Here is a 22,155-nt window from a genome sequence, read left to right on the forward strand (position 1 = left end):
AATAAATCAACCAGAGAGGCCGGGCACACCCAACTAACGTGCCACCAATCCAAAATCAATGACCACACAAGCCACGAGAATTGACAATGAAGGAAAAGATGCTCAGGCGTTTCTAACAGAAATGAGCAGCGGGGGCACATCACTGATTGGCCCTTAGGAATCAATTTCTAGAGAGGAGAATCGACCTTGATGCCACTCGATCCTGCAGTGCCAGCCACGCAAATATTTCCACTTTTGGGGGACAAATATTCTTCCAGATTGAACCCATCACCCGATTGCTTGAAAAACCCATTTGTTCCCATTTATTATAAACTGATTTCATGGAGAAGCAGTTATCAGAAGCCCATCTCCAACACATCATATCACATCTGGATTGATCCAAAATCACTGCCTGCAAACGCATGAGAAAATCATCAAATTGTTGAGCTTCCCAATCTCTCAAACTTCTCTGGAATAACAAGTTCCATCTGCCACCACCACTTGCATCTTTATATCCCTGATCACCTTCTCTTTTGGAGCAGAGATTAGGTATAATCGAGGGAACTCCTCCTTGAGGGTTGTGTCACCTAGCCAAACCTGATTTCAAAAGGAGATGTCCTGATCAGAATGAACAACTACTCTGAAGCCCTCCTGAAGAACTGATCCAATGACAGAGGATGAGTCCCTGACCGAGCATATGTCTTTCCAAATAGTTGAAGACTTGCCAGAAGATGGCAACTGAGGTAACCAACATCTTTGCTCCAACTTGTATTTACTTTTGACCACCTTCACCTATAGTGAATCGCTATCTTTATAAAACCTCCACCACCACTTGGCCAGGAGAGCAAGGTTTTGAATCATCAAATTTTTTACTCCTAACCCTCCGAACTCTTTCTTTTTAGTAATCAACTCCCATTTGACCAGATGAAGCTTTCTCTTTTCCATCGTATCACCCCAAAAAAATTATCTCTGGATCTTTTCCAATACCTTTGCAACTGCCACCGGCATTTTAAACATGGACATAAAGTAAATAGGCAAACTGCTAAGGGAAGAATTCAGTAAAGTAAGTCTTCCCCCTGAAGTGTTGAATCTCCCACGCCACACACTAAGCCTCTTTTCCATTCTCTCCACCACTGGATCCCATGTTCTGATTCTATTTGGCTTAGCACCTAGTGGCAAACCCAGGTATTTAATTGGCAAATAATCGACTTTACATCCCATTACCCGAGCAAGTGAGGTTAGCTCCTGATGATTCACTTTAACTCCGCACAACGAGTTTTTGGAAAAATTTATCTTCAACCCTGACATGAGTTGAAAACACCGAATGATTCTTTTGATGTTAGCCAACTCCTCCCTATCATTACTGCAAAAAATAATCGTAACATCTGCAAATTGAAGATGTGACACAACAACCCCATTTGACCCATTAGCTCCAATTCTAGCTCCAGCAATGATATTCCGCTCCCTTGTTCTTTCTAGCAAAATATTGAGCCCTTCAACCACTATATTGAAAAGAAACAGAGATAAAGGATCCCCCTGCTGGAGTCCCTTCTGAATCTTGAATTCCTTTGATGCTGACCCGTTTATCAACACTGACATGGACACCGACGACAAACACTCCTTAATCCAAACACACCATTTCTCCCCGAAGCCTACTTTTGCAAGTAAGTCTAGTAAAAATCCCCAGTTGACACAATCATAGGCTCTCTCGAAGTCAATTTTCAGGATCAATCCCCCTTGAGTACTATTTTTCCAACAGTGAATAACTTCATTTGCTATAAGAACACCATCCAATATCTGTTTACCTTCAATAAACGCTGCTTGAGATTCACCAATAATTGAAGGTAAATGGCTTTTGAGTCTATTAGCTAGAACCTTTGATAACACCTTATACACCCATCCTACCATGCTGATAGGTCAGAATTCTTTGAAAGATCTAGGACAATCAACCTTCGGAATTAAAGTTACAAAAGTTGAATTAATACCTCGCGTGAGCTTGCTATTAGCATGGAATTCCGAAAAAAATTGCAGTACCACATCCTTCATGAAGTCCTAGCCTTTTTTAACAAATGAAAAATTGAAACCATCCAAGCCCGGAGCCTTGATACTACTGCAATCCTTCAGGGCCGCATAAATCTCCCCTTCCTCAAAAACTTTACCTAGCTGGGTTGCAATGGCTGGAGTTAGAACTCTAGGAAATACACCCCCCAGCACCGATCTATACCTTCTCTCTTCTTTGAAATTGTTACTAACATGATCAGCAACAACATCTTTAATTTCCATGGGGTCTTTTAACACTCTGCCATTCACCTTAACGAAGCCCACCATATTCCTCCGATATCTATTATTAGCAATGGCTTGGAAGTACCGAGTGTTTTTATCTCCCAATTTCATCCAGTTTAATCTCGATTTTTGTCTCCACAAAGTTTCAGCCAGACGAGAGAGTCTCTAAAAATCTGTTTTAGCTTTGCATTTCATAGTTGTCGCCTCTGTACTGAGTGGTCTCTCCTCCACTAAGAGATCAAATTGGTGTAATTCCGCTTCCTTATCTTGAATAGCTGTATTTACGTCCTCAAATTCCTCTTTGTTCCACACCTTAAGCTTGACTTTAATGGCTCTCAATTTCTGCAAAATAATAAATCCAGCCCATCCATTCGCCTGCGTAGACTCCCATATTTCCTTTGCAATAGCCATGCACCTCGGATTCGAAAGTCATATATCCATGAATTTAAAAGGTCTGGGACCCCAATCTCTTCCATCATCTATCAGCATAATAGGACAATGGTCAGAGATGGGTCTGTGAAGCCCTCATTGGAGAACTTTGAAGCTGTCCAGCCACTGTTGAGAAGCAAAAATCTATCCAGACGACTAAGAATGGCATGGTCTTGGTAGTTCATCCGCGTGAACTTCCTTCCTATCATTGGGATGTCAATTAGCTCCATAGAGTTACAAAAATCCGAAAAATCCCTCATTCCTCTCTCCATTCGTTGGCACCCTTTCCTTTCAGTGATGGTTTTGATTGCGTTAAAATCACCCCCCAAACACCAAGGAAAAGGGGAGTTCCTCTTCAGACTTAGTAACTCATCCCACAGAACTCTCCTATTAATCACCTCATTAGGAGCATACACGTTCACCACACAGCACAGAAAAGAATTATTAATCACACCTTGCATAGCAATAAAAGACCTATGGGATATGATGTTTTCTACTTTGAAAAAATTCCTACTCCAAACCGATAATAGTCCCCTAGAGTTCCCAATAGCATTGGACACAGCAAACTCAAAATCTCTACTACCCCACAATTTCTGAATAGTAAATCTATCAATACTTTCCAGTTTAGTTTTTTGAATGGAAAGCATGCCTGGTTTCCTTTTTTTGATTAGCTTAGAAACAAATCTCTCTTTTACAAAACTCCCCAAACCTCTTATGTTCTAAGAAATAATCAGCATTAAAACAATAAAACCCAAAAACATCAACACCAGGGGAGAAACGAAGCTACCCTCTAGCTTCTCTCACCAGCGAGGCCGAGTATTCCTGAGCCTCTAGTTCAATCATTCTACCAATAATCACATCATCATTAGGCCGAAGTAACATACCTAACTGACCTCCAACAGCCATGGTAGCTTGGACCTCCCTAAAGACGGCAGAATCGCCTTGATTAGGAACACCGACGGAGTCCGGAGAACATGGCGCATGTTGCACCGGATTTGGATCAACCTCTTCACTTATACTCATTAGGTTTGACAGTTGTCTTCATCTCCTCCTTCTACACCCAGCATCATTGAGATCCACCAACAAATTGATGGAGAGAATTTGAGAGATTCTCACCAAATTCATTGGGCTTTTAGCTTCAGTCTCCCCTGCCCTCTTTTAATTGCATCAGAGAGCTCACTCATCGGAATAACCCCAAGTTCCTTACCTCTATTATCAGCTAAAAATCCTTCCATAGCTTTTCCACCGACAGCAGTGGTCGATGGCCCACCACAAAATGGACAGTCCCTATCTTTCTCCGAATTAATATGGACCGAGAGCCCATCACCACTGTCCAAGTCCACTGCCCCTTCCTGGGCCAAGTAAACCTCTTTGGTTAAAAGATTACTGTGGGCCAGAAGGCCTAAATCTGCCTCAGCCTTTTCCATAGCTTCCACCGAATCCTCAACTCTAGATTCAAAAACCTCTGAGCTGTCAATATTGCATGCCCCATCAAGCATTAAATGCTCACCTGCAGCACTAAGCTTCGAGCCACCTCCACCATCAGCTATCGCACCTGAAGGGTCCCATCCATCACCACCCACTCTAGTTCTAATAGGCACCTCTTTGTAAGCCACGTCATCATCATCATCTTTCTCTCTTCTGAAACCAGTTTTTTTAATTTCCATAGCCTGAGGGGAAAAAGCTTCAATCTCATCCGGATTAACGAAAGATGAGGTTTCATAGATCTTCACATCATAACCCACTCCTTGAACCACAATATGAATCCATCTATCAATGGTAGAAATCACCTCCGTGGCCACTAATACCTTCCCTTCCGCAAAAGAAAGGTCTTTGAGTGTTGCCTCGCCAAGCATAATGAACGAGCCCCACATCTCAGCTATCATTTTAAACGTTTCTGCATTCCATACGTTTAACGGGACGCCTTTACAACTTAGCCACACGAATCTCTCTAAGCAAGCCGGTTCACCCCTCCATGGTTGCACACTAGAAAACCATAGCTTCATCCACAGCCTCGTAATCATCTCGTCCCTAACTTCTTGGTTCTGGAAAGTAATAAGAATAGCTCTTCCGCCCAGGGGACGAAACTGCGCCACTCTATCTGTTTCCAAACTAAAACTTACTTTCAGATTCAACATGGGTACAACTCTGTTCATGATTGCTACTTCACTCCTATGGAGCCACCCATTGCCACTCGGTTTGATGTTTAGCAAATTTTGATGACCGACCCCAGCTCTTGAGGATTCACCTTTTAGAGCTTGGGCAAAAGATCTGGTATTGCCAGCATGTGACTACCATGGACCACAGACCTATTATTCTCCAAACACACCTCCTTACCATGTCTTTGGATTGGATTCGCCATTTGGAAGTTTCCATTCTCCTTCATTGATGGAAGTTGGGGGTGTTTCACCTTAGATTTATCGTCATTGATCCCAAAACTGGCTTCTTTAACAGAAAGCCTATCCTTCTCTATCCAAACTCCATTCATTCTTGCAATAGCCATGCTAGCTGCCGCATAGCAATCAAACCTCACAAAACCAAATTTATTGCCTATACGTTTGCTTCTTTTCCGCGGTATAAATGCATCCTTAACATCCTCAAACTTATTGAAAGCTCTCTTTAACCATAACTGGTCCTTGTGTTCAGGAATGTTGTCAATAAACAGAGTGACAATTTCCTGACTCCTTTCCCTGTTCATCTTCAGACCTCTGTGATTTCTAATCACTGGAATCCATCCTCCTTCTGCCCCCCCGAAGTGTTCATGCACAGCTTTGGAGCTCGGGTAGCAAATGGTTTTGTTGGCCAGCCTCTCTCTCTCTCGTCAAGTTAGATTTTTTGATTACTAATGTGGTTATGTTCGGTGCTAATATATAATCACATGAATTACAAAATCAACAAAATATTAGAAAAACTGCCTTAAGGCCATCCACAGTGGCATAATCAAAAATGGATAACCAAAAGTTGACACATCAGCTTTTGATTATCCATTTAAGAGGTTGCTAAGCTTAACAATGTTGAGATCCACAATGGTCACTTCTAGTCCATAACTAAAATAAGGGATACACTACAATTTCACTCTCTCTCCCCTTGTGTTTTCCACCATTGATCACTTCCCTCCATTAATCACTTCCCTCCATTATACTTTTTTTTGGCAAAAATATATCGATTTTCTCCTTTAATTTTGGAAAAAAAAATTGGCAACTTCCTTCCCTAATATTATGAATTTGGAAAAAAAATCATGTACTCAAAAAAAAAAAAATTGTGTTCTTGAATTTATAAAAAAATGTAAGGTTCTTTATGTACTCAACCACAGGGAGAGGAACGAAAAAAGAATATAATAAAAACGGAAAAAAAAAGTGAAATACCTTAATGCGGCGACAAATGTTTTCCACCATTGATCACTTCCCTCCATTACGTTTTTTTTGGCAAAAATATATCGATTTTCTCCCTTAATTTTGGAGAAAAAATTGGTGACTTCCTTCCCTCATATTATGAATTTGGAAAAAAAATCATGTACTAAAAAAAAAAAAAAAACAGATGTGTTCTTGAATTTGTAAATGAATGCAATGTTCTTCATGTACTCAACCACAAGGAGAGGAACGAAAAAGAATAAAATAAAAACGGAAAAAAAAAAAGTGAAATTCCTTAATCCGGCGACAATGAGTTGAATTGTAAATGATTGAAAGATATGAGCTTCACTTTTGGAGGGAAAGAAAAAGAAAGAGTTTGTGGCTGAAGAAAATGAGATATAGAGCAGGTGAAGAAAATACCATTTGAAACACGTGTGTATATAAATTTTAGAACCAGTTAACTTATGTGGTGTGAAATCTACAAATTTTGATTATTGAAAAAGGTTGCTAGTTTTGGTTATCCAAAGCCCAAAATTTGATTATTTCTAAGAATGTTGTTAAGTTTGATTATACCATTGTGAGCCATCTTTTACCCCAATATTGTTAATTTTAAAAATAATTTGCTTTTGATTATGCCACTGTGGATGACCTTAAGCCCATGACATTAACAAAATGCCTTATGCCAGGACTAGATGTAAGTCTTTTAAAGTCGAGATTGTTGCATACCTTTTTACGATTTTTTCCTAAAATATTCGAAAAACACCAACAACTATGATGTAAGTGTCAATAGATCGATATTGTGAACTAAAAGACTAGTACTAGTATAAAATAATAGGTATATCTCGTAAATTTTTTTTTTTGAACAACGAAGAAAGATTTTTTTTTATTAATCTTTGAATATAGATACAAAGACTAAAGAGAGAAAATAACAAAACCCAAATCACAAAAAGCATTCCAAACCAAACTGGCACCTTAACTACCCGACAATCATATACCTCTTTTTTTTACCAAAGAAGAAGAAACGTTGGCGGGAGGTCAACAAGACCATCACCAAACAAACTATCAAAATTGCAAAGAATAAATGGTAGGCATGGAGTCTAATGTTTTTCACTCTTGCCAAATGAGGGTGAAAATTACCCTCACTTTTTTATTGGTTATTGGTTCATTCTGATTTGTAGATCTCACCAGATTTAACCCTAATTGCTGTAAAAGCCATAAAACATGGCTAAACAGATCTTCACTTGTGGCCATCCTCACTCCTCAGCTAACATAAGCACTGAATCAAATAACAAGCAGAAAGTAGCACTCCCCAGTCCCCATATCCATTCATAAACCTCATCATAATTTCCGTTTAACCTAATCATAAACTTCAGCAAAACCAACTGACCCCATGGATCATGTGCTTCCTCAACACTTATCCAAACAAACAAGCCCAAAAGGCCAAGTTTCAAATAATCAAGGGAAAATGACTTCCAATGACGTGTTTGATAATTAATACCCGCCAAGGATATTTTCAGTATTAACAAATGTTCTTAGACTGTCCTTGGCGGGTATTAATTAACAAAACACATTCTGGGCCGTCATTTTCCCAATAATCAATTCGAATTAAAATTAATTGGGCCTACGGTAGCCCATTAATTTTAGAGAAACTTCCTGGCCGGTCCTCCTTGGGTGAAGAATAACCCACTAGGTCCTGCCCAAAGAGTCTATAGCCCAGTAGGTCCTTTTTAATATTTTGTTGACAAAAAAAACCCTCGTAAAAAAAAGGTGATTGGAGAGAGACAAAAATACCGCCACCACGCCGCCGCCGCCGCCGCCGCGCTAGCACCACCACCACGCCACCACCACCACCACCCACGCAGCCACTAACACCACCACGCCTCCACCGCCGCCGCCATTACCACATCGCCACCGTCACCACCACGTCGTCACCACCACCTCCGCTACCACGTCTCTACCACCACCGCCGCTGCCGCCGCCACCACCACCACGTCGCCACCACCACTCCACCAACACCATCACCACTGCCACCACAAAGACCACCACTACGCCGCCACCACCATTGCCACCAACACAATTAACAGCGTTAATTTTTGTCAAAATCAACAGTGTTAATTTCCATATAAATTCACACCATAATTAACAGTGTTAATTAACGGTCGTCCCATAAAACCTCCTACAACACCACCACCAAAACGCCGCTACTGCCACCACAATGACCACTAACACCATCACCACTACGCCACCACCGCCACCGCCACCACAATGACCACCACCACCATAATTAACAGTGTTAATATCTATCTAAATTAACAGAGTTAATTTCTATATAAATTTACACCACAATTAACAGTGTTAATATCTATCTAAATTAACAGAGTTAATTTCTATATAAATTTACACCACAATTAACAGTGTTAATTAACAGTTGATCTATATAATCTCCTACACCACCACCACCACCACGCCGCCGCCGCCACCACTACGTCACCACCACCATGCTACCGCCGCTGCCGCGACCATCACCACGTCGCCGCCGCCACCACCACCACAATTAACAATGTTAATTTTCGTCTAAATTAACAATGTTAATTTTCGTCTAAATTCACACCCCAATTAACAGTGTTAATACCATTCGGCCCATACAACCTCCTAAACGACCACCACCACACTGCCACCACCACTCCACCACCACCGCCGCCACCACAATGAGAGAGACGATCGAGACGATCTAGTCACCACCACCATCACAACCACCACATCGCCACCACCACCACCACCACACCGTCGCCACCACCACCACTAGAATTAATAGTGTTAATTTTTGTCTAAATTCACATCTCAATTAACAGTGTTAATACCCTTCGGCCCATACAACCTCCTAAATCACCACCACCACTACTCCACCACCACTACAATTAATAGTGTTAATTTTTGTCTAAATTAACAGTGTTAATTTTCGTCTAAATTCACGGCCCAATTAACAATGTTAATACCATTCGACCTATACAACCTCTTAAACCACCACCACCACGCTGCCACCACCACCGGCCACTCCTCCGCCAGTCTCAGCCCCGCCACCGGCCACTCCTCCGCCGGTCTCAACTCCACCGCCAACTACTCCTCATCCGGCCGTTCCATCTTCGATCGATCTCCTTTGCGATTAACACTGTTAATCGTAAATTTAGACAGAAGTTAACACTATTAATCGTAAATTTAGATAAAAGTTAACATTGTTAATCGTAAATTTAGACAAGAGCTAACACTGTTAATCGTAAATTTAGATAGAATTTAACACTGTTAATCGTGGCGGTGGTGGTGGTGTGGTGGTGGTGGTGATGGTGGAGGCGTGGTGGTGGTGATGGTGGTAGCGGCGTAGCGGTGGCGGCAGCGGTGGCGGCGTGGTGGTGGTAATTAATTAACAGTTTTAAAACAGTGTTAAATTGACAAAATTGGTACACTAAACAACATCACAACAACTGGATACAACACCAAACAAAAATCAAACTTTGAGCCATCTTTTTCTACCACAAAATTCGTAAATAGAGTATCGTACACCCAAAACTAAAATGAGCCACAGAAAATAAAAAATAAACCACAAAAATTCATAAAATCAACCTTAAAAATTCTAAAAAAGGATGCATGCCAAATACTATTTCAAACTTTACAAAGAAAAAGGGATGATAAAGAGTTACTAGTAATGACATGCTCCATGCTCAACAAACGCCCCTTGTTTCACTACCCCTACTGTAACCACAAACCCATATCCCACCTTCATCAATTACCGAATTCTTATCAGTGCTTCAACTTCCGATGGTTCAACTCATCAATTATTTTCATTTTCATCAATTATTTTCATTCAGCGAAAATTTACCTATTTTCATTTTCCAAGCACTACTAATTGGAGTATTAATCAAACCTTCATCATCTTCTTAAACTCCTCAAAGCTAACACACCTGTCGCTGTCGACGTCGACGGAGGCGATCATTCTTGAGCAATCGGCGAGGGAGCACTTCTCCCCCAGGCTCTTCATCACTGCGTGCAGCTCCGATATCAGCCCGTTACCGTCCTTGTCGTACAAGTCGAACGCGTCGCGAAGCTCCTTGTTTGTTGCGTCCGGCGACGATGACGTTCCATTTCCATTGAACTCGGTGAACTCGCGGAGGTTGATGAAGCCGTCGCCATCCTTGTCGATCTCCACCATCACACGGCCGACCTCCTCCGCCGCACTGCCGTAAACTCCGAGGCGGAGATCTTGCTGTCACCGTTCGAGTCGAACTTTCTGAATATCAAGAGACAGAGAGGGGAGTAAAGTCGGGGCAGATAAGTAAAATCACGGTTGGAGGACTTGGTGGGAATTGAACTTGTGGAGAAAAGGAGCTGATGGGCTATGAATGGGAAACTTGGGACCGGCCTGGTATTTTCCCTTAATTTTAATCCAATAAGCCTCTGTTTTATGGCCCAATTTGATTAAATAAATTAAATACCCTCCAAATTAAATACCCTCCAGTACTGACCAAAGCTTTGTACCAAAAACGTGTGTAAACAAAAGTCAAGCTTAAAAGGACTGAAAAGAAATAATCCAGATGCCAATTGGGGTTTGGGCTGTTACGGTATTGGCCCACTTGATTAGGCTTCGACCCACCTTGTTAAACCCACCCTGACTGGACCAAATGAAAAGGGTGTCTTGAGGCTGACTCAAAAAATGAATAGTGAAAATGACGGTCAATGATGTATTTTGATAATTAATATTCGTCAATGATATTTTCAGTATTAACAAATGTTCTTAATTTATTCTTAGCGGATATTAATTATCAAAACACGTCCTAGGCTATCATTTTCCCAAATGAATAAAAGAACAAACACTCACAGTCGTCAATTCGGTCTCAATTTACAAATAAAAAATTTAATTAAACAAGCGTACAACTAAATGGATATGGATAATTTTGTGAAATAAATGTTAGTGATATTAATGATATTTTATCAAAAAATAAATTCCACTTGATTTTTAATAAACAATTTTGTGTGCTTTTAAATGGCCTGTATGGAAATATGTCTCGACTTAAAGTGGATCATGATTCAAACATGAAGTTGATCCCGTTCAATTGCCGGGATTTAGGTTTTCAAATTTAATTCGTATAGATTAGTCTAGTTTATCTACCACATCTTCACTTGATCTAAAATTTATGCCTCGATGTCTGTACAAAAGCAAAAAGACGGGGAATTGTTTTTAATAATTGGGTGCTTTGGTTAGTTTACGTATAAGTCGGCTATATGACTTTTCACTACTTCAATACTGCAGAGAGAGAGAGAGAGAGAGAGAGAGAGAAAATCTCACAATCCAGTCATTCTTTTGAGAGAGAGAGAGAGAGAGTCATAGAAAATCTCACAATCCAGTCATTCTTTTGACTAATAAAGATAATGGGGAAGCAAATTGCCAAACAAATTTAGACAATGCAAACCAAATCAAGGTTCTCACTTCCTCGTACCTAAACCACCCACATTTTCTACTTAAAAAACAAGTCAACTAAAGAAAGAGATCGATGAGTTGAAGCTAAGCTACTCATCTTTCAACCTTATTCGATCCTACATAGAATCTTGATAAGGTGGCCGGCCTGTATTAGGGTCCATCTTTTCGTAGTAAACTTGGAAAAGGAATTTAGTAAGTGAGCATTGCTTGACCGATTTCTAGACCTAAAACAATGGGTTGTCCCAAGCGTAGGGCTGAGACCGATGTAGCACAATATCCGATAAGATCGGAGTCGAATCCACTAAGAACGGTGAAGTGTGTGCTGTGAAAATTCGGATGGTAGTATTAAATATAGCTCTTAGGTAGTCACCCCTTATCTTCTAGTTAATTGATTAACTAATACTAAGAGATAATTTGCTCAAATGATTAAAAAGAGGCACTGTCGTAGGGAATTCGGCGCTCGCTACCCAATCAGAATCCGCTTGCTTTTCAAAGTTCTAAAAAAATAGTTAAATTTAGGGAGAATTGGAAACTCCGAAGGATGCGAATCCTAAGGTTGCCGGTCCCGTACACAGCGGTGAACAGGTTTTGGTCCCCTGTTCCCGCTCACATGAGCCCTAACAATGCCTCGGATTCGTCCAACAGACGTAGTTTTCACCAACTAAATTATTTAATTAAATTAATGTACAGAAAAATTGCGAGACGAATCCTAATTGGGTCACGGCGCGTCTTTACCCAACGACCAATACCTCAGAAAAATTACTCACTCATATTTAAACAATAAACAAGAAAAATCCTAATTTGAAACATGCTTCTAAATACGAAATAAACAAATACCAAAGAACAACTTTATTAAAGAACAGAAACTGAAACGAGTTACCAGTAGGCGAGAAATTGAACAAAACTTTGGAAACTTTAAGGGACAAATAAACTGCAAGAATAAACAACAGTGAGTTAAAAGCTCCAATTAATTTTCGAAGAAACCATCTCGATGGCGGCCACCGCTTCGCGTCTGCTGCATCCTGTTCTTCGTTTATTGTTATCGTCCTTCCAGAAGTAATTCCCCTTTTTGCAGCCCCTATTCTCGTGCCTTTTATAAGTGAAGTACTGACCTAAAAACCCAACCCATACATCTTTTCTTTTCTTTTCTTTTCTTTTCTTTTATTCCAAACTGACTTCCCTTTTACCTTTCTTGGGCCCCCATTTAGTCAAGCCAATTGTTAACTACTGGGCCCATCTAATAGACATAAGTCCAATTCTTCATTTCCACTGAAACTATCCTCCGCCAATTTGACTTGGAAATTATTACCCCGATTGGAGTCCAGACCTTCCACTTGATTGAATTCGAAAGGGCCCAAAGTCAAACACCGTTAAGTATTTCAACTTTGCATATTTTTGTATCAAACCCTTCAAATACCTTCAATACAAAAATCAAGCATTAAAACTCTAAATAATAATATAAATAGACTTAGCAATGGTAAATTAGGGGGCGCGTATATGAACATTTACGCGCCTATCACACCCCCCAACTTACACTTTGCTAGTCTCGAGCAAAGAAAATAAAAATGCAACTAAAGAAAACAAATTAAAACTGATAATTCTTTTAAACCCCCAGACGGCCCCAGTAGGACGAGTGAAGTCTCGTTAGAGTTTTCAGTAGTGATCACCTACAAAACACCAAGAATCCTTTCACATGAAATCCGAAAACAGTAAGACAGCTCAATGATACCCAAACAAAGAACATAAAGTCATCGTAAAGAGATAACAAAACTGGCACCTTAACTACCCGACAATCGTAGTCATCGTAGGACGAGTGAAGTCTCGTTAGATTTTTTTTTATTAATCTTTGAATATAGATACAAAGACTAAAGGGAGAAAAGAACAAAACCCAAATCACAAAAAACAGCAAAAAGCATTCCAAACCAAATTGGCACTTAACTACCCGACAATCATATACCCCTTTTTTTTACCAAAGAAGAAGAAACGTTGGCGGGAGGCCAACAAGACCATCACCAAACAAACTATCAAAATTGCAAAGAATAAACGGTAAGCATGGAGTATAATTTTTTTCACTCTTGCCAAATGAGGGCGAAAATTACCCTCACTTTTTTATTGGTTATTGGTTCATTCTGACTTGTAGATCTCACCAGATTTAACCCTAATTGCTGTAAAAGCCATAACACATGGCTAAACAGATCTTCACTTGTGGCCATCCTCACTCCTCAGCTAACATAAGCACTGAATCAAATAACAAGCAGAAAGTAGCACTCCCCAGTCCCCATATCCATTCATAAACCTCATCATAATTTCCGTTTAACCTCATCATAAACTTCAGCCAAAACCAACCGACCCCATGAATCATGTGCTTCCTCAACACTTATCCAAACAAACAAGCCCAAAAGGCCAAGTTTCAAATAATCAAGGGAAAATGACTGTTAATGACGAGTTTTGATAATTAATACCCGCCAAGGATATTTTCAGTATTAACAAATGTTCTTAGCATGTTCTTGGTGGGTATTAATTATCAAAACACATTCTGGGCCGTCATTTTCCCAATAATCAATTCGAATTAAAATTAATTGGGCCTACGGTAGCCCATTAATTTTAATCCAATAAGCCTCTGTTTTATGGCCCAATTTGATTAAATAAATTAAATACCCTCCGGTACTGACCAAAGCTTTGTACCAAAAACGGGTGTAAACAAAAGTCAAGCTTAAAAGGACTGAAAAGAAATAATCCAGATGCCAATTGGGGTTTGGGCTGTTACAGTATTGGCCCACTTGTTTAGGCTTCGACCCACCTCGTTAAACCCATCCTGACTGGACCAAATGAAAAGGGTGTCTTGAGGCTGACTCAGAAATGAATAGTGAAAATGACGGTCAATGATGTATTTTGATAATTAATATTCGTCAATGATATTTTCAGTATTAACAAATGTTCTTAACTTATTCTTAGCGGGTATTAATTATCAAAACACGTCCTGGGCTATCATTTTCCCAAATGAATAAAAGAACAAACACTCACAGTCGTCAATTCGGTCTCAATTTACAAATAAAAAATCTAATTAAACAAGCGTACAACTAAATGGATATGGATAATTTTGTGAAATAAATGTTAGTGATATTAATGATATTTTATCAAAAAATAAATTCCACTTGATTTTTAATATACAATTTTGTGTGCTTTTAAATGGCCTGTATGGAAATATGTCTCGACTTAAAAGTGGATCATGATTCAAACATGAAATTGATCCCGTTCAATTGCCGGGATTTAGGTTTTCAAATTTAATTCGTATAGATTAGTCTAGTTTATCTACCAGATCTTCACTTGATCTAAAATTTATGCCTCGATGTCTGTTATCAAAAGCAAAAAGACGAGGAATTGTTTTTAATAATTGGGTGCTTTGGTTAGTTTACGTATAAGTCAGCTATATGACTTTTCACCACTTCAATATTGCAGAGAGAGAGAGAGAGAGAGTCATAGAAAATCTCACAATCCAGTCATTCTTTTGACTAATAAAGATAATGGGGAAGCAAATTGCCAAACAAATTTAGACAATGCAAACCAAATCAAGGTTCTCACTTCCTCGTACCTAAACCACCCACATTTTCTACTTAAAAAACAAGTCAACTAAAGAAAGAGATCGATGAGTTGAAGCTAAGCTACTCATCTTTCAACCTTATTCGATCCTACATAGAATCTTGATAAGGTGGCCGGCCTGTATTAGGGTCCATCTTTTCGTAGTAAACTTGGAAAAGGAATTTAGGAAGTGAGCATGCCTGGCCTGCATTCAGACTACGCCTATATATCTTTGTTAATTGAAGATTAGGCACTGTTTTTTGCATGCTTTATGTACTGGTCAAAGTTTGCCTAACATTTTCAATACCTACTTTTGGGAAAGTCTATAATACACACCCCTTCAAATAGTGTACCATATGCACTTATTTTATGGTTCATTCATAACATTTTAGTGTGTTTCATATTTTTTGTTCTAGAATTCATAACTTTTCAGCAATACAATTCGTAACATTTTCATTATAATTCATAACATTTTGGTATATCTCGTAACCTTTATACGATTCGTAATTTTTTAGTAATACGATTCATAACATTTTCTTTATAATTCATAACATTTTGGAGGTGCATATGATAAACACCCAAATAAGAGGTGTGTATTGTAGTCTTTCCCTCTATTTTTTGGGTTTGGTTACAAACAAATTAAGAAATGGTTCAAAGTTTCGGCTTTACAATAATCCCCTCGTGAGGTTTTTAGCCTCATGAGCATTCGATCGATAGTATAACTTTTAGCTTTCAACAGTGTAGAACTGGTTCCTTGTTGAAGTGCTAATATGTTCCTCATCTAATCTAATACTGCTAGCTGATTCTACCTTGAAGGCCTAACTTTGGTTTTGTATCTTTCTTTGCATCCAACACTTTGTTGGATGCTTATCTATCCTTGTCTTATTTTGATTTCATGTTTTGTCATGCTGCCTTTATTTGGCTTGGACTTTATCCTCGATGCACCCCTTTTGTCATGCTTCAAATGCTCAAACTACTTTGAATGGATGCATCGCATGACAAGTATCGTCATGCTTCATGTTTTGCCATGCTTGACTGCTCAAACTACTTTGAATGGATGCATCGCATGACAAGTATCGCTTTAATTAGCATATCAATCTTATGTGATGCTTATCTTGTCAGACAACTATTAGGAAATACATTCCGTGACGAATGAGTCATTTGCTCTAATGTTTAGCGAAATTGGTTATTAATCCTACACCAAACCAGACTAAATACATGGACACTCGTTTCAATGTATTAACCTCCATGTCCGTGAGACTTAATCTTTCCATAGGACTATCAACTTCCAATGAAAATTAAGTACTCGTCAAGCTCAAATTTAATGTCATACTTGATTGGTCAGACAACCATCTGTAGACACATCTCGCGACGAATATAGTTCATTTCTACATCATGCACACTTTAATTATTTGTAGTTATGAATCTGATCATGGACTGAGTCATTTGATCGGTTTGATAATATTTAACCTACTTATATCACATCCCACTATATATCCTGTATCTAATACTCCTACTGAAATTGATTATTCAATTAATCCTATACCAAATCCAACTAAATACATAGGCACTCGGTTCAGCGTCATGTGTCATTTGCCAAGTGCATCGGGAAGCGAATAGAAGCGAAGATTTGCTTGCCAAGAATGCTTTCAATCTTACTTATTCTAGTTATGTTGTTTTTATTAATTTCACTGCCTTCCAAAACCTCCATGTCCAGGAGACTTACAATTTCCATAAAACCCATCAACTTCTAGTGAAAATGAAGTTCACTCAATCATCTCATGCTTCATTATTATCAATGAGCTAGAGAACCTTCTTTTTGTTCCAATAATAGTACTATAAAGTTGATGGACCACATTATCGTGGGAATTTGTGTTGTAAGGACTTAGAATTAGAATCTATATGAATGTACGTGTAAGCCAATACTATAAAGCAATTAGATTGTGATCCTACCGCAGTAGCTTTAATTTGGTGGCAGATTCTTTCAGGAACGCATCGACTGATGTAACCAAGACCATAGTATATATCCCATCCTGTTTTTGAAAAGGATATGCAAAGATCCAGTGTTAGCGGATCTCAAGATATGGGATATTCATCGAAATGAAAACAAAATTAGTACTAGAGTTAACTATTTAGATGCCTTTGATTTTCCATTTCTATTGGCTAGTTGTTTTACATAGTGAAAAGTTATTGAGAGATCCCTTTTCCGAGAGGCTGATTTTGTATTCGTGAATAGCTTATAGTTTGAGTTTTTGGGTAAGTGGAGGTAAAGCTATTTTTCGTGTATCTAAGAAACTATGACGAATTAAAGAAGAGGCAAAAAAGGACAGTGAAAAACAATGAATTGAAGAAGAAGCTAAAAACACTCACTTTTTTGCAATTTGAGAGGGACAAAAGTCAAAATTCAAACCATCCACTTGTGAGTTTTTGCTCTAGTCCGCGACCGTTGAAGTACTTCTCTACATTTTTGTATTGACTTTTAAAACTTGACATATTTATAACTGTCAACTGTCGTCATGAGGAGAAATTTTTCAGTGCCGGGTAAATATATCTCACGTGGTACCCGCTCGACACATTCGAGCCGTCTAATACACTTTTGAACGGCTTGAATTGAAACTACGTGGTACCCACCAGGCACTGAAAAATTTTTCCATCATGAGAGTTTTCAAGAGCAAAAAGCCGTTGTGTTACAATATTGTATATGCGCTTTTTACTAGTGCCTGGTGCAATTGTCACATCTCAAAGGCTTATTCAAATAAGTTAATTTTTTTCTTGCATCACACCAGAACGCAAATGGGGTAAATGATCATTAATTTGGTTCAATTTGATAGTAATAGGTTTTTGTTCGAAAGGGACAAATTGAAAAAATCCCATCACTATAATATATAACAGGTTTTCGACTGATGTAACATTTCCCCCCGCTTGGAAGAGAGACTGGTTTTGGAGTAGACATGCAACGAACAAGATGACTGGAAATAGATCTGAAAACAGACATTTCTATAGCCGTCGACGTGCACATGATGTAAGTTGAATGCAAATTCAATAAACGTATGTGTCTAGACATTTGTGCATGTCTACAATAGTATTAAATTTCCACAGCCAACTCCCAATCAATTTCCAGAAATTAAGAAACAAGCAGAGCATCACTTAAAAAGAGAACTCTCCAATACTAGCTAAGTTCATCCTCACCCAAAATAGCCCCGCATTATAATATCCCCTGTCTCATAACCATTCAGAAGACCATATTACCCTTCTTAATGGCCTAACTATTTAGTGCCTACATCAGAAGAAATTGTTTTATTCTTTGGCGCCCATGGTTTTTGCTCAAAAGCGGAATATCCGAACTTGGATACACACGAATAACAATCCCTATCGCAACCGTTTCAGAATTCGAGTAAAGGCCGAAATGAAACCAACACCACACCACATGAAAACAAATGAGGATCTTAAAAGCCAAATCCATTTACAAAAGTAAGTTCAAAAATTGGACATATATCCCCTCAACAACACCACGGAACGAGTGATTTTTCAGTATCGAGCGGGTATATCCTACGTGGTACCCGCTCGGCGCATCCGAACCGTTCAATACATTTTTGGACGGCTCGAATTGAAACATTCTCTCTTCTCTCACCTCAACACTCTCTCTTCCTTTTCTTTTTCCAAATCTGAGCCATTCAAACACGTAATAGACGGCTCGGATGCGCAAACAGACACCATGTGGTACTCGCTAGACACTGAAAAAATTTCCCCACGGAACAGTCCACAACAAAATACAATGAAAATAAACCCATCTCTTTTGCCCCTCACTACCCCTTCAAAATTGCCACTTGGTAATCTAATGTTACAGCCTACAAAGGAGAGAGAGAGGGAGCAACATTTTCTCCTATTCAACTTCCTGAGCACTAGGACATTATACCCGGGCTAACAAAAACAAAAAGAAAAAAACTTCTAAATTAGCTCTTCTTGAAAAAAAAAAACTCCTAAGTTAGATCTCTCTAGGATCGACAAAAATCGATGAGCCAGGAGGCGATTTGGTCCAGTCGCCCACAGACCCGTCACTGTAGTCCTCCCCAAGCCTCTTGATGCACCACAGGTCCTCGGTGCACGACAGCGCCTTCCAGTACGGGACCCCCAGCCTGAGCGGCTCGCGACTCGATACCTCCGTGGCCACCACCCCGCACCCGCATTCCTTGGCCAAGTTGTGGGCAAACCCACACAGGGCCTTCAGGTACTTGACAGACCGCGGGCCTTCCCCTCCGAGCCCATACAGAAAATGAAACCCAAAGGGCTGAAACACAGCCGGCATGGAAGGGATGTTGAGCCACGGAAAAGCCCGGTCCACCAGCCGAGTCGTTTTGGCGAGCCCTTTCCTCACGCGCGACGCGCCCCGCACCTCGAGCCTGTACACGTCCTTGGAGTTCCACACGCTCATCACCGCCCACGACTCCGGCGGGCCAGACAAGAACTCGTCCGGCCCAGGCCACGACCCGGGGGGATACGACCCGCCCGGGACCGCCAGGAAGGTGCCCAGGTTGAGCTTGTTGTTGAGGACCGAGTCGATGTCGCGGGGGAAGAACTCGGTGGTGGAGAACCGGCGGCGATAGAGGGTCTCGGCCTCGGAGCGGGTGAGCTTGAGGATGGAGACCCGGGTGCTGACCCGTATCCGGTGGGCGAACACGGGTTGGACCAGGATTGACGGGGTGCGGAATTTGAAGTAACCGCATTTCTGCGTGAAGAGGGTGACGGAAGCCTTGTTGTCGTTTTCAGTGGCCATGTACGAGTACTCGGCACCGTTTTGCGTGAACCATTCTTCTATTCTGGCCACCAGTTCCAGCGCTATTCCCGATCGCCTGCGATAACGTCGAAAAACGGTTATGGATACACAAATAAACACGTACGCAGTAAAATCCTAGTAGTATTCTGTTAAGTTACGTTGTTACGAACTTAATTCAAATCTGAGAATTTTGTCCTTCTTTGAATTTTTTTTGGCATTGGTTAGTTATTGTGCCAAATTTTTGTAGGTTATTAATTCGTCTCGACGAGAGGAATCGAAAAAATAAATTTTTTTTACGTTTATCCAAGTATTTTAAGAAATAACCATTTTTAGCGCAAAAAAGTGAATAAGTGATTATTTCTCAAAATTCTTGGGTAAAAGTAAAAAAAAATTACTTTTCTAATTACTCTCGTCAAGACGAATCAATAACTTACAAAAATTTGGCGCAAAACAAATTCAAATAAGAACCAAATTCTCATATTTAAGTTAAGTTTATAAGAACGTAGCCTTATTGTATGATTACTATTAACGGAAAATAGTAATACGTGTATGGAATAAAATAGTAGCACTTGAAATTGTCAATTTCTGAAGTGAATCAAACTCAGTGATCTATTTTCGGAAAAATCCATAATGATTGACTATGTATTAGGGTCCGGATCCTGTAAGACCATATTTTGCAAGTGATAGAAAAGTATATTCTCACGCGGCAAGACATTATGAATAAATCCAAACCATTATCGTCGAGATTTGAACCATTAGATCCCGTTCGAATTGAGAACCCAAGATGAGTCATTTAGTGTATAAGAATTAAGACCTCGTTTTGGAATGGACGAAAAAGCCATTTATTCTAGAAGAATTAAGACATCAACGCGATAAGTTTAAATCTCGGCATGATACAATACTATTTGTTGAGTTTGATTGTCGATTTCGTTCAAAATGAGGACCCGATGATATGATCCATCTATCATCTAAGATAAGACCTCATTTTGGAATGGATCCAAAAGTCTATATCTCGGCTATGAACAAATTCAGACCACTAATCATTAGGTTGTTTCCACCGGTCAATCTCGTTCAAAATGAGGACCCGACATGATCAGGCAAATGTATTGAGAGAGAGAGAGAGAGAGGGGGGGAGACAAGAGGAGGGTGGTACCGGTGAGAAGGGGAGACGCGGAGGCCTAGGATGTAGGCGAGTTTAGTGTAGACAGGGAGGGCTTTGTTGGCGGGAAGATCGCGGCCGTCGTTTCCAACCCGGGAGAGCTTCTTGCCGCAAGTAACGGTCTTGATGCAGCCTCTAATCATCCCAACTATTTCTCTCTCCTCCACACCATCTTTACTTACCGTCACCGTCTCAGCCACCTGTAGCGAAGATGAACCAAATAAATATGGTACAAATGGCCCGTAACCGCATAACATTGGACCGTTCAAAACATGAGAAAATACGAGATAGGGAAAAAAAAACGTGGGCAGTTTGGTAGTATGTACCAGCATGTGGTAGGAAGGAGAGTGACGAACTCTGCAGATAGGGTCGCCCAATAGGTCGGTGAACAGAGAGAGTTTTCCGCTGGGTCCTATTTCACACCTCCTCTCTAACTCCTCCACTTCTCCGCAGTCTTTTCTCGCATCGAATGGTCTCACCACCAGAACCGCTCCACCACCCTCCACCACCATATTTTCAAGACACTGAGAGTTTAAAAAAACAGAGTACTCAAGCGAATAACGAAACAGAGGAGCCGAAAAGGGAGAACAGAAGTTCAAACGCGTGCTTGATGATTGTTGCGCTGAGGGTTGTTTATGTAGGAAGAGGAGCGAAGGGTCAAAGGAAACAAAATATCCGCCCTTTCAAGGAATATGTTTAGCAAGGAAAGCAGAGAAAAAAACTCCGAAATTTCAGAAACAGAGAGAGAGAGAGAGAGAGAGAGAGAGAGAGAGAATGGACCGTTTTAATCTTCTGGCTGTTTCCTCACCATTCCATAAGCACAAGTAGGGGTCCGTTAAATAGAAGATTTTTCGGGCCTCTTTCTTTTTTCTTTTTTTTTTTACTGCTCGTAAATGAAGATCTCCTCTTTCTGCTCCTGGATTTTGTATTTTGAAACACTTTTTTGGTGGTGGTAATAGTAATAATTAATCATCACAAGAAGAAGATGAAATGGCGGCTGTGGCTGCGCGCAGTATCGGCGTTTGTTCTCTCTCTCTCTCTCTCTCTCTCTCTCTTAAATGGATGGAATAGAAACAATTAATCATTTATTTCCGGAAAAGGAGGCGTTGCCATCATGACCCTCCGTTTGTAA

The 22,155-nt window shown here is 40.0% G+C and overlaps 2 protein-coding genes and 1 pseudogene across 2 annotated transcripts; all 3 read right to left on the reverse strand.

The window, feature by feature from the left end:
- Nucleotides 1-4,942: 4,942 nt before the first annotated feature.
- On the reverse strand, nt 4,943-5,389 carry LOC131298534 (uncharacterized). Its single transcript, XM_058324017.1, has one exon. It carries the CDS (start codon nt 5,387-5,389, stop codon nt 4,943-4,945), a length of 447 nt encoding a protein of 148 aa, XP_058180000.1.
- Nucleotides 5,390-9,880: 4,491 nt separating this feature from the next.
- LOC131298535 (probable calcium-binding protein CML23) lies at nt 9,881-13,724 on the reverse strand (annotated as a pseudogene).
- A 5,096-nt stretch (nt 13,725-18,820) lies between these two features.
- On the reverse strand, nt 18,821-21,832 carry LOC131336101 (probable N-acetyltransferase HLS1). The gene is made up of 3 exons (XM_058371763.1): nt 21,350-21,832; nt 21,018-21,223; nt 18,821-19,940 (listed from the first exon to the last, which is right to left on the reverse strand). The coding sequence occupies exons 1-3, from the start codon at nt 21,533-21,535 to the stop codon at nt 19,076-19,078; spliced, it is 1,257 nt and encodes a 418-aa protein (XP_058227746.1). The 5' UTR covers nt 21,536-21,832; the 3' UTR covers nt 18,821-19,075.
- Between the last annotated feature and the right edge of the window lie 323 nt (nt 21,833-22,155).

Source organism: Rhododendron vialii, chromosome 8a (assembly GCF_030253575.1).
Source record: "Rhododendron vialii isolate Sample 1 chromosome 8a, ASM3025357v1".
Taxonomy (NCBI): domain Eukaryota; kingdom Viridiplantae; phylum Streptophyta; class Magnoliopsida; order Ericales; family Ericaceae; genus Rhododendron; species Rhododendron vialii.

Excerpts from the sequence above, each read along its gene's own strand:
- LOC131298534 (XM_058324017.1), bottom strand. The coding sequence starts at position 5,389 with ATGAACAGGGAAAGGAGTCAGGAAATTGTCACTCTGTTTATTGACAAC.
- LOC131336101 (XM_058371763.1), bottom strand. The coding sequence starts at position 21,535 with ATGGTGGTGGAGGGTGGTGGAGCGGTTCTGGTGGTGAGACCATTCGAT. Across the intron at positions 21,224-21,349 it reads CTCCTTCCTACCACATGCTG|GTGGCTGAGACGGTGACGGT; the intron begins GTACATACTACC and ends TCTTCGCTACAG. Across the intron at positions 19,941-21,017 it reads CGCGTCTCCCCTTCTCACCG|GCGATCGGGAATAGCGCTGG; the intron begins GTACCACCCTCC and ends ACGTTATCGCAG.